Here is a 16,176-nt window from a genome sequence, read left to right on the forward strand (position 1 = left end):
TTCTGGATTATTGGGACCTTTTCTGGGGCAGGCACGACCTGAACAAAAGGGATGGATTATGACCTGCACAAAGGGATGGGTTACAACTGAACCCAAGGGGGCCAATATCCTTGTGACATGTTTGCTAGAACTGTTGGGGAGGGTTTAAACTGATTTGGCGAGGTGATGGGAAACTGACTGATAGGCCTGAGGATTGGGCAGTTAATATACAAGCAGAGGCAGTGAGACTGTCCAGAAGGACAGGCAGATGATAGGGCAAAATTGTAATCATTGGAATGAGTTGCAGTGTAATAGGGAGACAAATTCTAAAAGAGTGATTAATAGGGGACTGAAAGTGTTATATTTGAATGGACGTGGAATACGAAATAAGGTTGATCCTGTAGTGCTGTTGGAGATCAGTAGCTATGACATTGTGGGCTCCTCGAAGTCGTGGCTGAAAGAAGGTTGTATTTGGGCATTGTATGTCCAAGGGTACACATGGTATCGACTGGACAGTCAGGTAGGCAGTGGTTATGGAATGGCTGTATTGGTAAAATTATGAAATCAAATCTTTAGAAAGAGGTGACATATGCTGGGAAAATGTAGAGTCCTTGTGGGTAAAGTGAAGAAATATCAATGATAAATAGATCCTGTTGGGAGTTATGTACAGGCCTCCAAACAGTAGCCAGGATGTGGGTTACAAATTACAATGGGAAATAGAAAAGTCATATACAACAGGCAGTGTTGCAATTGTTATTTGGGATTTCAATTTTCAGGTTGGTGCTGATTTTGGAATCCAAGGGAGAGAATTTATAGAATGCCTGCAAGATGGCTTTTTAGAGCAGCTTGTGGTTGAACTCACTAGAGGATCAGCTATTCTGGACTGGGTGTTGTGTAATGAACCAGATTTGATTTGGGGCCATAAGGTAAAGGAACCCTTAGGAAGCAGTGATCGTAATATGATTGAATTCACCCTGTAATTTGAGAGGGAGAAGCTAAAGTGAGATGTATCAGTATTGCTGTGGAGTGAAGGGAATTACAGAGGCATGAGAGAAGAGCTGGCCAACGTTGATTGGAAGGGTATAGTAGCTGTCATGGTGGCAGAGCAGAAATGGCTGGCATTTTTGGGAGGAATTCAGAAGGTGCAGGATAGATACATCCCAAAAAAGTAGTGTTCTGAAGGCAGGATGATGCAACCATGGCTGAGAAGGGAAGTCAAAGCCAACATAAAAGGACAATGAAAGGCATATAATAAACCAAAAATTTGTGGGAAGTTTGAGGATTGGGAAGCTTTTAATAATCAACTGAAAGCAACTTTAAAAAAAAAAGCCATCAGGAGTGAAAAGATGAAATATGAAGCCAGTAATATCAAAGAGGATACCAAAAGTATTTTCAGATATATAAAGAGTAAAAAAGAGGCGGGAGTAGATATCTGACTGCTGGAAAATGCTGCTGGAGAGGTAGTAATGGGGGTTAAGGAAATAGCAGATGAACTGAATAAGTATTTTGCATCATTCTTCACTGTTGAAGACACTAGTGGTATACTAGATGTTTGAGAGTGTCAGAGGGTAGAAATGAGTGCAGTTGCTATTACTAGGTAGATGGTGCTTGGGAAACTGAAAGATTTGAATGTAGATAAGTCACTTGGACCTGATGGTCTACACCCAACGGTTCTGAAAGAGGTGGCTGAAGAGATTCTGGAGGCATAGCAATGATCTTTTGAGAATCAAATTATTCTGGCGTGGTTCCAGAGGAATGGAAAATTGCAAATGGCACTCCACTCTTCTAGAAAGGAGAGAGGCAGAAGAAAGGAAGTTATAGGCTAGTAGTCTGGCCTCCGTGGTTGAGTAGATGTTGGAGCCAATTTTTAAGGATGTGGTTTCGGTGTACTTGGAGGCACATGATAAAATAGGCTGCAGTGAGCATAGTTTCCTTAAGGGAAAATCTTGCCTGACAAATCTGTTGGAATTCTTTGAGAAAATTACAAGCAGAATAGACAAAGGAGAGTCGGTGGGTTTGGTGTATTTGGATTTTTAAATGGCGTTGGACAAGGCGCCACACAGAAGGCCCATGGTATTACAGGAAAGATACTTACATGGATAGAGCATTGGCTGATTAGCAGGAGGCAAAGAGTGGGAATAAAGGGAGTCTTTTCTGATTGGCTGCTAGTGACTAGTTGCATTCCACAGGGCTCTGTGTTGGGACCACTTCTTTTTATGTTATATGTCAGTGATTTGGATGATGGGATTGAGGGCATTGTGGCCGAATTTGCAGATGCTACGAAGCCAGGTGGAGGGCAGCTAGTGTTGAGGAAGCGGGGGGCGGGGACTGCGGGCTGCAGAGGGACTAAAACAGATTAGAAGACTGGGCAAAGAGTGGCAGATGGTATACTTGTGTCAGGAAATGTACGGTCATGCACTTTGGTAGAAGGAACAGAAGTATAGACTATTTTCTAAACAGGATGAAAAGTCATAAATCTGAGGTGTAAAAGGACTTGGCAGTCCTCATGTATGATTCTCTAAAGGTTAACTTGCAGGTTGAGTCAGTGGTGAGGAAGGGAAATGCAATGCTAGCATTCATTTTGAGAGGACTGGAATATAAAAACAAGAATGTAATGCTGAGGCTTTGTAAGGCATTGGTGAAGCTGAAGCCTCACTTGGAGTATTGTGAGCAGTTTTGGGCCTGTTATCTAAGAAAGGATATGCTGACATTGAAGTTCAAAGGAGGTTCACAAAAATGATTCCAGGATTGAAAGAATTACCATATGAAAAACATTTGATGGCTCTGGGCCTGTACTTACTGGAATTTAGAAGAAATGAAGGGAACTTCATTGAAATCTATTGAATGTTGAAAGGCCTGGAATCAGGGGTTACCAACCTGTGGTTCTCAGACCCCTTGTTAAATGGTATTGGTCTTTGGCATAGAAAAAGATTGCAAAGCCCTGGCCTAAATAGAGTGGATGTGAAGATGTTGTTTCCTATTGCGGGTGAATCTAGGAACAGAGGTCAAAGATAGAGGGACATCCATTTAGAACAGAGATGAGGAGAAATTTCTTTAACCAGAGGATGGTGAATCTGTGGAATTCATTGCCACAGACATCTGTGGAGGCCAAGTCATTGAGTTTATTTAAATCGGAGGTTGATAGATTCTTGATGTCAGGGCATGAAAGGTTACAGGTATAAGGCAGGAGAATAGGGTTGAGAGGGAAATAGATCAGCCATGATGAAATAGTGGAGCAGATTCGATGGGCCGAATGACTTAATTCTGCTCCAGTGTTTATGGTCTTATATCAATGATTTGGATCGAGGAATTGATGGTTTTGCGGACAATACGAAGGTAGGTGAAGGGGCTGATTGTACTGAAGCATGGTGTCTGCTGAAGGACTTAGACAGATTAGGAGAATGGACAAAGAAGTGGTAGATAGAAGATAGTGTAGGGAAGTGCATGATCTTGCACTTTGGTAAAAGGAATAAAGACATGGATTATTTTCTAAATGGGGAGAGAATTCAATAATCTGAGGTGCAAAGGGGCTTGGGAGTCTTCGTGCAGGTTAACTAAAGGTTAACGTGTAAGTTGTTGGTAATAAGAAAAGTAAATGCAATATTAGCGTTCATTTTGAGTGGACTAGAATACAAAAGCAAGGATATAATGCTGGAGTTTTATAAGACATAGGTCAGACCGTACTTGGAGTATTATGAGCAGTTTTGGGCCCTTTATCTCAGAAAAGATGTGCTGGCATTGAAGAGCTTCCAGAGGAGGTTCACAAGGTGTGTTTGTTAGCTCTGGGCTTGTACTTGCTGGAATTTAAAAGAATGAGGGGGGAATCTCATTGAAACCTATCGAATATTGAAAGGCCTAGAAAGAGTGGACGTGGAAATAATGTTTTCTATAGTGGGCGATTCTAGGACCACAGGGCTCAGCCTCAGAGTAGAGAGACATCCATTTAGAGCAGAGAAGAGAAAAAATTTCCTGCAAATGTTACAGGGAGAAGGGAGTAGAATGGGGTTGAAAGGGGTAATAAATCAACCATGATGAAATAACAGAGCAAATTCAATGGACCAAATGGTGTAATTCTGCTCCTATGTCCTATGGTCTAACAGAGGCATTATAACTGTTCTTGCATCCAGATAAAGGTTAATTTCGTCATAGGGATGGACCCCTGAAGAAATAAAGTGGGAGTTTTTTTATAGTATTTGATTGCTTTAAGAAAATGAAATGGCTGGACTGCGCTTGACGCCATCCACACCTCCTGTTTTTGACAGGATCTCTGCAGCTGTTCCAGCCTTTTGATGCCACAGGGCTCCCAGTGTCCTGCTGGCAGTACTGGTATACAGATCTGTGAGGGGTGGCCCAAGGCAACCAATCCTGACTCCCATGTCCCAAGACCATTCTGGGTTTCTTATCACTCATGCATTTTGAGATCTTTTTCAGTATGTCTAAATCTCATGGCAACTTTACTTAAATATTTAAAAGGCATCAAATTCAATTTAGCATTTTAAAAGTGCATCATAAAACACTTTCCTCATGCAAATTCATTGAAAGCATCATATACCATTTTAATGAATGTTGTTGACCCTATTCAAATAAATAGCACTGCATTATTTCCCCAGCGTTTACCTATTTTTTTTATTTAGCACGGAACAGACCCTTCAGGCTCAATGAGCACATCACCCAGAAACCCACCTAGTTAACACTAGCCCCATCACAGGACAATTTACTATGACCAATTAACCTACTAACCGGTACATCTTTGGACTGTGGGAGGAAACCGGAGCACCTGGAGGAAACCCACATGGTTCATGGGGGGGGGGGGGTGGGGACATATGAACTCCTTATAGATGGCTTCAGAATTGAATTCGGAAATCCGGAGCACCCTGTGGATAACATGGAGCCGATAGGAAGTTTCCCCAAACTATTAGCTTAATGTGATCAGGATCTGCAACTACACTTGATGACAAGTCCAGAGGAAGATTATGAGTGTTGGATGTTCTGTACTTGTGTGTTGTAGTGCCCATATGTGGAGGTCTAACATGTGTAAGTGCATGCATTTCATTTAGGTTTATTTAATATCAGAGGATGTATACAGTCTGAAATTCATACTCTTCACAGACATCCATGATACAAGAGACCCCATAAAATGAATGGTAGAACATCGAAGCCCTGAACTCCACACCCTGCTCCCCCCCACCATACAAGCAACAGCAAAAGCCCCCAAAGGGATCTTGATCTAGAGTCAATCAAAACTACAGTCCATAACCCAGCACTTCGTTATGTCAGACAGGCTCCCTCTCTTTTGCAAGGGAAAGAGGGGTCGCTTCTTGCAACACCGAGAGCAGAGGCCAGCAGCCCACGTGTTATGATCTTCCGCGTTGCCTCTCCAAGGCTCTCTCTCCCCCCCCTCCCCCCCACCATGCTGGCAGGCTGCAATCTCCATCAAAAGGGAGAGAGAGTAAGAGGGATTGCTGGAGTATAGGGACCTTCTTCTGACAGAAGCCAACGATTAGCAAACACGCCGCCTGCTGTCTCGATCTTTCAGTCTCCCACAACGCTTCAGTCAGCAAAATTGGCGAGGAACTGCGACATCCACGGGTTCACTCCTCGAGAACGCACATCTTCCAGGCCACTCCTGGAGATAGTGAAGCACTATGCTTCAGAGCTGGTCTGAAAACTATCGCTTGTGAAGAACTGTAGTTGAACTGTAGGTCCTGGACCTCCACAGAACCTCAACCACCTTGAAAAGAAAAGAAAGATATAAGAGAAGAAGAAAAGCTGTTTCGTTATTAAACAGAAAGAAGTCACCTGGGTCTGCAAAAACCTTTGGCGCTACCTTTCCATGTTCCTCCTCCTCTGTAGTTGGCTAGATATTCTCTGTTGAACATCTAGCTGAAAATCAGCATGATAATCTTCATCATGATAAATCAGCATGAAAATTCAGCCTAAGTGTACTTTTAAGTGGGTGTTTGATTTTCCAATGATATTGTCATTGGCTCTACTAAAACATCTTTCTGCAGTGGAACTTAGCCACTGTTTCTATTATTCACATAAAACTTGCTTGTTAGGATACTCTGGTGCATCTGGAACTCTTCAGGGTTTGTTCTGTAATATAATCATTCTATGGTGAAATCATTCTGTACGTTTTCTTTGGAGAGCCAAAAGAGAGCTTAAGTAGTTACTTGGGTGCAAGCCAATTAGAGCAACACTAAAGACCTTTTAATCACTGAATAAAGCTGAACACTCATTGTGTTTTTTAAACCCAGCATCAGAGATCAATTCTTAAGAAGTAACATATCTTCAATAGAGAAATGGATATGCATGACGGCATGTGAACAGTGTGGGAATTTCAGTGTGTCATTGCTATTGCTAAATCTTTTAACTTGATCTCTACATGGAATGGTGTACTTTCTATTTAATTACTAAACCTGTGCCTGTCAAAATTTCCTTGATGATTTGTTTTGAAGTTTCAGTGGAAAACCTGTTGTTCTTTTTGCATAACTTTGTTGGTAAATTACATATTGGAGTAATAACAGCACAGAGACCAGGCCTTTGGTCCACCAAATCCATGACAATTTCTTTTGCTCAACTTCACTGATCTACATAAGGTCCATATTGTTTTGTGCCTTGCCTATTTACTAACTGTCTAAATGCCTCTTAGATGTACTGATCTTATCTGATTCCACCATCTCCTCTGGCACTCCGTGTTTTAAAAAAAATCTTTCCCCTCAAATCCCCTTTAAAACACCTCTAAACCATGCCCTTGTGTTTTTGGTCCTCCTACCATAAGAAAATTGACTCTGTTTACCCTAGCAATGCTTCTAATACTCTTGAATAACTCTGTTAGGTCACCTCTCAGCTCCCTTCGCTGCAGGGAAAGTAAGCCCAGCCTATGAAATCTTTCCCCAGAACTGAAGTCCTTCAATGCAGTTAGCTTCCTGATGAATCTCTGCATTTTTTAGTGAATTACATTCTTAAGATAAAATCTGGAACCAGAAAAAAGCTCTCCTTCATCTGTTTAAAAGACTTGTAAAATGTAAATATGAAGAATAGAACCTTATAGCACAGATGCATGTAATTTAGGCTTTTGCATCTTCTACCTTTTATAAGGAAGTTACCGTAACATTTACAAAAGCTTCATGAGGTTGTTGCCAAGACTTGAGGACCTAAGTTATAGAGAAAGGTTGAATAAGTTAGGACCTTATTCTCGAAAATGTAGGAGAATGAGGGATGTTCAAAATTATAAGGGGTATAGATAGGGTAAATGTAACTAGGCTTTTTCCACTGAGGTTGGGTAAGGCTAGAACTAGAGGTCATTGTTAAAGGGTGCATGGTGCTTAAGGGCAACATGATGAACTGCTTCACTCAGAGGGTGGTGAGAGAACAAGCCGCAGTGGAAGTGGTGGATGTGGGTTTGATTTCAACGTTTATGAGAAATTTGGATCAGCATATGGATGGCAGGGGTATGGAGGGATATAGTCCAGATGCAGGTCGATGGGACTAGGCAAATTAATAATTTGACATAGACCAGAAGAGAGAATGTCTGGGGATGGGTGTTGTCTTTGATTATGCTGGCTGCTTTACTGAGGCTGTAAGAAGTATAGACAGAATTTATTGAGAGGAGTCTGGTTTCCATGATGTGCTGCACCTGTGTCCACACTCTCTACAGTTTTTTGCAGGCACATCTAGAGCAGATGCCATCCATCAGGATAGGATGCTTTCTATAGAGCATTGATGAAAATTGGTAAGGGTCAAAAGGGACATGTAAAATTTTGTTAGCCTTCTGAGAAAGTAGAGGCATTGGTGAGCTTTCTTGGCCATGGTGTCAATCTGGCTGGACTAGGGCAGGTTGTTGATGATGTTCAGATTTTGGAACTGAAGCTGTCAACCCTCTCAACCGCAACACTAGTTATGTAGACAGGAGCATGTGCACTTTTTTTTGCTATCATTGAGGGAAGGACTGTTGCCATGACACCATGTTTCTAAGCTTTCTATCTTCTTCCTGTACTCTGACTCATCGTTATTTGAGAAGCGGCCCACTACAATGGTATCATCCACAAACCTGTAGATGGAGTTACATCAGAATCTGGCCACGCAGTCTTGTGTATACAGGAAGTGGAGTAGGGGCCGAGGATGCAACCTTGTGGAGCATCATTGTTTTGAATAATTGTGGCAGAAGTGTTGCTGCTTATCTTTGCTGATTGTGGCCTGTTAGGTAGTTACAGCATCCGCTGTAGACCTGTTTCTGCGGCAGGTCAAAGGTGTCTGGAAGACTGGAGTTACTGTATGCCATGACTAGCCTCTTAAAACTTCACAATGATGGGCGTCAGAGCCACTGGGTGGTAGACATTAAGGCACCTTACCTTGTTTTTCTTAGGTACCAGGATGATAGTAGGCAGCTTCTATCCCACTGTTACAAGACTGTTGAATGGTTGCCTAGTAAGATAAGATGGACTCTTGATCTCACAGTCTACCTCTTTATGATTTTGATTCAGTCTTCTTCAAAGATGTATTAATTTGCTTTTAGGATGTTCCTAAATCATCTTTTCAGGTGATGATTTTCAGACTTTGAAGCCTTCACGTTGGAGGGGGGAGGGGTGTAGAATTTGTTAGTTTCTTTATAACCATATAACAATTACAGCACGGAAACAGGCCATCTCGGCCCTTCTAGTCCGTGCCGAACTCTTGCTCTCACCTAGTCCCACCGACCTGCACTCAGCCCATAACCCTCCATTCCTTTCCTGTCCATATAGCTATAATATGGTTATTTATAGTTTGCCCATTATATTTCCTTGTGATCATCTGCAAAAGAGGAAAATTACTGACTCTCTATTTCAGAACCCTTCATCATTTTGAAAACCTCTATTCTGACTTCTCTACTGTGAAGCGAACAATACCAAATTCTTTGTTTCCCCAAATAACAGCGACACCTCATGCGCTGTGTCAGTTTACATTATTTTGGGTTCAGTCTAGGTTATTTTGTAATGACTCTGAAGCATTGAGTTTCATTATCTGTAACACATTGGTATCTGCTTGGTCCTTACATTCTCCCCATTGAATATACCGTGAACATCTACTGAGGTTAAACAAAACAAGGATCAAATAATGCTTTCCCTAAACCCCCTGCACTATATTGAGACTACACTAAATAAAATATATAAGATACTTTGCAAAAACAAAATGAGAGCTCTCTATAATATTTGACTGATGAATTTGCCCTATGAGAAGGGGGATGCTTATTTGCTGTTAATTAATGCCTTAATTAACTTGAGTCATATAACCTCCTTCCCCAGTTGTATTTAAAGAAGCCATAACGCAGATGTCAATACATACTTAATGCATGAAACACAGTATATTCTTAAAACGTGACTATTATAGAGCATTTATCAGGGACAGAATTAACATTAATTTGGACAGATGTGAATTGATTTGGGAAAGCCAGCAAGGATTTCGTAAAAGCAAATCATGTTCAGCTATCTTGCTGGAATGTTTTGATGAAATAATAGTAAGGATCAATTAAGGAAATATGGTTGACGTGTTACATATGTGGCCTTTGAAAAGGCAACTCACCGTGTAATGTGATACAATAGACTTATCAAATCTATTGAAAGCCATGGAATTAAAAGCACAGCTGCAGCATAGAAAAAAAATTAACTAAATAACAGTAAAAGCTTTATTTTAATTGACACTTCAGGGGGTGGTACTGAGACCTCTGCTTTTCTTTATATTTATCATTTGAATTTGGGTATACAGGGCACATTTTCCAGATCATTAGATGACATTAAACTGGGCAGCAGTTAGTGTAAAGTTTTACGTCAATGACCTGGGTTCATTTTCTACCACTACCTGTAAGGAGTTTGTACATTCTCCCCTTGACAGCATGGGTTTTCTCCCACATCCCAAATATATACGGTTAGGGTTAGTAGGTTAATTAGTCACGTGGATGTATTGGGCAGTGTGGGCAGCCTGGTACCATGCTGTACCTCTAAATAAATAAAATTAAAAGCATAATTTGCAGATAAAACATAATATTAAGTAATGTGAAATGTTACATTGCTGTAAAAAGAATGGGGAGAGTTGATATAAACCAGGGGTTAAGGATTATGTGAATTGTGTCATCTGTGTATGATTTTTTAAAATTGACAAGAGAAGTGGAGGAGATGACTTATCTGGGGTCCTGAGTTTATTAATAAGATTACATGTCAGTCAAGCTGAATCCAGTAAGTACTAGTTCAGCAACATCTGGAGTAGTGTCCAGTCCTGGAATAAATAGATTCAAGAGCAGTTTACTGAAGAGAATTTTAGGGGAAAAAGTAACGTGGAAAAACTGGATTGCTCTTACAGAGAGCTGGAATGGACTCAAAACAGAATGGCACCCTACGCTGATATCAACAAACACAAGAAAATCTGCTGGAGCCCTGATGAAGGGTTTTGTCAGAAATGTTGACTGTTTATTCATTTTCATAGATGCTGCCTGCCCTGTTGAGTCCCTCCAGCATTTTGTATGTGTTTGAATGCTAAGTATACTCAGCAGGTCAAGTACCTTCTGTGAAGAGGGTAACCAGCAATGTTGTGAAAGATTAACTCTGTATCTCAAGTGTTCCCATCATTTTCTGAACACAAAATAATCTGCAGATGCTGTTGTCAAAGGAACACTCACAATGCGCTGGAGGAACTCAGCAGGTCAGTCAGCATCAGTTGAAAAGATTAGTCGACGTTTTGGACCGAAACCCTTCGTCAGGACTGAAGGAAGAACTTTGGGGAGGGTTTGAAGAATGCTGGTCGTTGAAAAAAACAGTAATTTGAAAGACGAAGGGGTGGGGGAGGGGAAGCAGGGAGGTGATTGGCAGGAGAACAATGCGAAGTAGTAGAAGGAGATGGAACTATGAGGGAGGTGATGTGAAATAGGGATAGAGGAAGGGAGGGGGAGGGAATTACCGGAAGTTGGAGAATTCTATGTTCATACCAAGGGGCTGGAGACTACCTAGACGGTATATGAGGTGTTGCTCCTCCAACCTGAGTTTAGCCTCATCATGGCAGTAGAGGAGGCCATGTATGGACATATCTGAATGGGAATGGGAAGCAGAGTTGAAGTGGGTGGCTACCGGGAGATCCTGTCTGTTGTGGCAGACGGAGTGGAGGTGCTCGACAAAGCGGTCCCCCAATCTGCGTCGGGTTTCACCAATGTAGAGGAGGCCGCACCGGATGCAATAGATGACCCCAACAGGTTCGCAAGTGAAGTGTTGCCTCACCTGGAAGGACTGTTTGGGGCCCTGAATGGTGGCTAGAGAGGAGGTGTAGGGACAGGTGTAGCACTTACGCTTACGGGGATAAGTGCCGGGTGGGAGATCCGTGGGGATGGACGTGCGGATAAGTGAGTCGCGGAGGGATGATCCCTGCGGAAAGCAGAGAGGGGTGGAGAGGGAAAAATGTGCTCAGTGGTGGGGTCCTGTTGAAGGTGGCGGAAGTTGTGGAGGATAATGTGCTGGATCCAGAGGCTGGTGGAGTGGTAGGTGAGGACAAGGGGAACTCTGTCCATGTTGTGGTGGCGGGAAGATGGGGTGAGGGCTGAAGTGTGGGAAATGGAGGAGATGCGGGTGAGGGCATCATTGATCACCGTAGAAGGGAAACCACGATCCTTAAAGAAAGAGGACACCTGAGATGTCCTGGAATGGAAAGCTTCATCCTTGGAGCAGATGCGGCGGAGACGGAGGAACTGGGAATAGGGAATGGTATTTTTGCATGTGGCAAGGTGGGAAGAGGTATAGTCGAGGTAGTTATGAGAGTCAGTGGGCTTGTAGAAGATGTCAGTGGACAGTCTGTCTCCAGAGATGGAGACCGAGACATCGAGAAAGGGGAGAGAAGTGTCCGAGATAGACCAAGTGAATTTGAGGGCTGGGTGGAAGTTAGAAGTAAAGTCGATGAAATTGACGAGCTCAGCATGGGTGCAGGAAGCAGCACCAATGTAGTCGTCAATGTACCGAAGGAAAAGTTGGGGAGCAGTACCAGAATAGGTTTGGAGCACAGACTGTTCCACATAACCAACGAAGAGGCAGGCGTAGCTGGGTCCCATGCGAGTCGACTAATCTTTTCAACTGATGCTGACTGACCTGCTGAGTTCCTCCAGCGCATTGTAAGTGTTCCCATCATTTTATGTTTTTCCTTTAGAAGTCCAGCATCTGTTGCTTTTTACTCTTCATCTAAACCGTCAACCATGCTTAATACATCATTCCACAGAAAGGCAATTTGGGTGTGGTTGTATGTGTTGGGTGACAATTGACTATCAGACATTTGCAGAATGTACAAACAAAAACATTTACTTTCCCTGACTAATAAGGCTGATCAACACCTCTGGCCACTAACACCACCACTGCCTTACTGTTTCCTATCAGTCACCTTATATATTGCCTAGCATCACTTTGAGGACATACAATAAGTTTACATATTTAAGATATCTCGTGTATTTATATCTATTGTGTTATTTTTGTGGTCTTTATCTTTTGTGTATTTTTTGTGCAGCATCGGATCCGAAGTAACAGTCATTCCATTCTCCTGCACACTTGTGTACAGGAAATGACATTAAACAATTCTAAATTACACTTACAAGAAAATATTTGCAAACTCTTTGCAATTATCTGATTTTCTGCATTAATTACTCATAAAATGTGGCTGGATCTTCTAAATCATAACAATAGACGAACACAATCTGCCTAAACTAATAACACACAAACAATTGTACTTTACAGTCTCTATTGAACACATTGTTTAATTATTCACAGTCCAGGCTGGTAAAAGTATGTAAACCCTTGTATTTAATAATTGGTAGGACCTCACTTAGCAACAACCACCTCCACCAAACGTTGCCTGTAGCTGCTGATCAGACTTGCACAATGGTAAGGAGGAATTTTAGACCATTCATCCATACAAAACTGTTTCAGTTCATCAGTATTTCTGGGGTACCTTGTGTGAACAGCCCTCTTCAGTTCATGCCATAAAATCTCAATTGGGTTAAGGTCTGGACTTCGACTTGGCCATTCCACACATGAATTTTCTTCTTTTTAAAGCATTCTATTGTTGATTTACTGTTGTGTTTCGAATCATTGTCTTGTTGCATCATCCAATTTCTATTAAGCTTCAGGTGATGGACCGCTATCCTGACATTCTCCTGTAAAGTATCTTGATACAACTTTGAATTCATTGTTCCCTCAACGATTGCAAGCTGTCCAGGCATAAGGCAACAAAGCAGCCCCAAACCATGATGCTCATTCCACCATGCTTCACAGCTGGGATGAGGCTTTGTTTTTGGTGCTGGTGGGCAGTGCCCTTTTCCCTCCAAACATAGTGGTGTGTGTTTCTGCCAAAAAGTTCAATTTTTATCTCATCTGTCCACAGAACATTGTCACAGAAGCATTGTGGAATATCCGGCTGGTCTTTTGCAAACTTGAGACATACAGCAATATTTTTATTTGGAGAACAGTGGTTTCCTCTGTGGTGTTCTTCCATGAACACCATTCTTGTTCAGTGTTTTTCTTGTAGTGGACACATGAACAGAGACTTAACAAGTTCTAGAGATTCCTGCAGGTCTTTTGCTGTTACCCTTGGGTTCTTTCATCTCCTTCAGCATTGCATGCTGTACTCTTGGTGTGATCTCTGCAAGATGCCCACTCCGAGGGAGAATAGCAACAGTACTGAATTTCCTCCATTTGTCGACAATTTCTCTTACTTGGACTGATGAACACTCAGGTCTTTAGAAATGCTTTTGTAGCTTTTTCCAGCTTTTTCTAAGGTCCTCTGAAAGTTGTTTTGATTGAGGCATGGTGCATTATATACAGATCTTTCTTGAGAAGAGCAGGCTCTGTCAGTAACCTGACTTTCTGAGTCTTTTTTATAGGGCAGGGCACTTCCACAACTCACACCTCCAATCTCATCTCTTTGATTACAACACCTGAGTCTAGATAGCTTTTGTAGAAGGCATCAGAGGTTCACACGCTGTTTTGAACTTAGAATGTGATTGTTTAAATGCTGTACTCAGTATTGATTGTTGTGTGTTATTAGTTTAGGTACATTATGTGTATTTATTGCAGAAAACTAGATAATTGCAAAGGATTCACAAACTTTTTCTTGTAACTGTACATCTACAAATTCTTTAGCTCCTCGATTTGGATACAATAGTTTAATGTGGAAATTTACATTCTGAACAAAGATGGTTTGTTGCTACCTGATTTGGCCAATCAGTATATTGACCCTTTTTGGTCTGGTGTTTATTCCTGTGGGAGAATGCATTAAGTTTCTGGAGAGGGAGTTGATAGGTAACAATACTGGCTTTTTATTTCATCACGTTATTACTTACAAAAGTAAAACAAAATTAAATGTGATGAATTCTTTGAGCTATACAGCTATATGGTTGTTGAACATTATACAAATTGTTTGAAACATTCATTTCTAACATATTGCATTGCTTTCTTTTGCCTTGTAGATGTAACAAGTTTTGACAGTGTAGTCGCTTCCACTGAAAAACTCAACCATCCCACGACGTCCAGACCGAAAGCCAGTGGACGGCGCCCACCATCACAAGTCTTTACATCTGTATGTTTAAGCTTATACCTGGTTGTATAGAACTTTTCAGTTCAGGTAGTAGGCACTAAGCTAACACACTTATGCAGGCTGCATTCTATGGAATGGTGTCTCACCTTGGTTCATCTCTCCTTTTCTCCAAATAAGTAGTAAAATTCCAATAATCTATTTTCAAGCCATTCAGAAATCCTAATGAATCAGCATTTATCTCACCAGACGATGTTTACAAATTTTATTCATCCTGGCCTCTATTTCCAAGTACTTGGGAAGGCCCTTGTCCTCTACTCTCTGGAAACTTACTGAGTTTACTGAAATGTTGAATTAAAAAACATCCAATAGTCTGCAAAATCTGCTGGTCTGGCATCAGCAAAGGCCAATGCCAATTTAACAGTTCTGTTGTCTGTGGAGCATAACGCGAGCTGCTGAAGGAACTCAGCATTTGTAGAAGGAAATGCTCAAGCCTCTTCACCTGGACTGAATGGTGCTATATGGCTTACCATAAATGCATCAGTGCCAATTGCCTCAACCACTATCTCATAGCAAGTTCCAGTTTCTCAACTCTGAATAATGAATTCCCCATTACATTTATTAGTGATCATTTGGTATTTAGATTTTTATCTACCCTCAAATCAAATGTTTTTAACTCTGTTGACTGTTTTATCATTATTTTTAGTGAGGACACTTATCTTAGTCTCTTCTAAAGAACCCAGATCATTCATGTGAGATAAACATTTGCATCATTTGATGGACCCGGAGAGGCCGCTGTGACTTTTTCTGATGATTGTATTTTCTGATGTTATCCTGGTTTTCTGTGTATTATATAACAATATTTCAGCTTCTTTATTGTTGTATCTCTTTGGATTTCTTCCTACATTCTCACTTAGGTTCTGAAAAGCTCTTTATTCTCTGTAATATCTCAATTATCTGGTGACTAAACTCTTTTTTGCTAATCTATGCTTTTTGTTTCTTAAAGATCAGAGTTACTGCTCTTTAATAAACAACAGCAGTTAAATGTAAATGAGGTTTGAGGGTGTACCAATAGGGGAAAGGGAGAATCTATGGGTTTTCCATTAAATGAGAAGGGGAAATCTGGGATTTTGTTGAATTTCCATAATTCCCCATTTTATGGATGGTTTTCGACCAAAATATTAATTTATCTCTCTGCATCACTGGCTGGAACTCCTGCGCCTTTTTTGAGTTATTATTGCAAGTTAGCTGGAACTTGCACAGAAACCAAACCATTAGGCACACCTGTGGCTGGTTGATTGATCTCACATGAGATTGGAAATACAATTCCTACTGCAAAGATTGAAGACAGCAAACATATGATATCAGAAATGGACTCTACCAGAGACGTTCAGGCATGGAACACCCATGGAAATTTATTGTTTATTTATTGAAATACAGCATGAACTAGGACATTCCAGCCCTTCAAGCCACACTGCCCACCAACCCCTGATTTACCCCAGCCTAATCACTGGATATTTTACAATGACCAGTTAACCTAACCGGTATGTCTGGACTGTGGGAGGAAGCGGGAGCTCCCACAGAAAACCCATATATTCCATGGGGAGGACATATGGACTCCTTACAGATGATGTCGGAGTTGAACTCCGAACCCCAACGCTCTGA

At 41.4% G+C, this 16,176-nt stretch overlaps 1 protein-coding gene across 1 annotated transcript in view; it reads left to right on the forward strand.

The window, feature by feature from the left end:
* sh3kbp1 (SH3-domain kinase binding protein 1) overlaps nucleotides 1-16,176 on the forward strand; it is a 245,343-nt gene that overhangs the window by 220,169 nt on the left and 8,998 nt on the right. The window contains exon 14 of the mRNA XM_072260725.1: nucleotides 14,447-14,556. Coding sequence (XP_072116826.1) covers nucleotides 14,447-14,556 — 110 coding nt within the window. The remainder of the gene's footprint in view (nucleotides 1-14,446; nucleotides 14,557-16,176) is intronic.

This window comes from Mobula birostris, chromosome 6 (assembly GCF_030028105.1).
Source record: "Mobula birostris isolate sMobBir1 chromosome 6, sMobBir1.hap1, whole genome shotgun sequence".
In the NCBI taxonomy this organism is placed as follows: Eukaryota; Metazoa; Chordata; class Chondrichthyes; order Myliobatiformes; family Myliobatidae; genus Mobula; species Mobula birostris.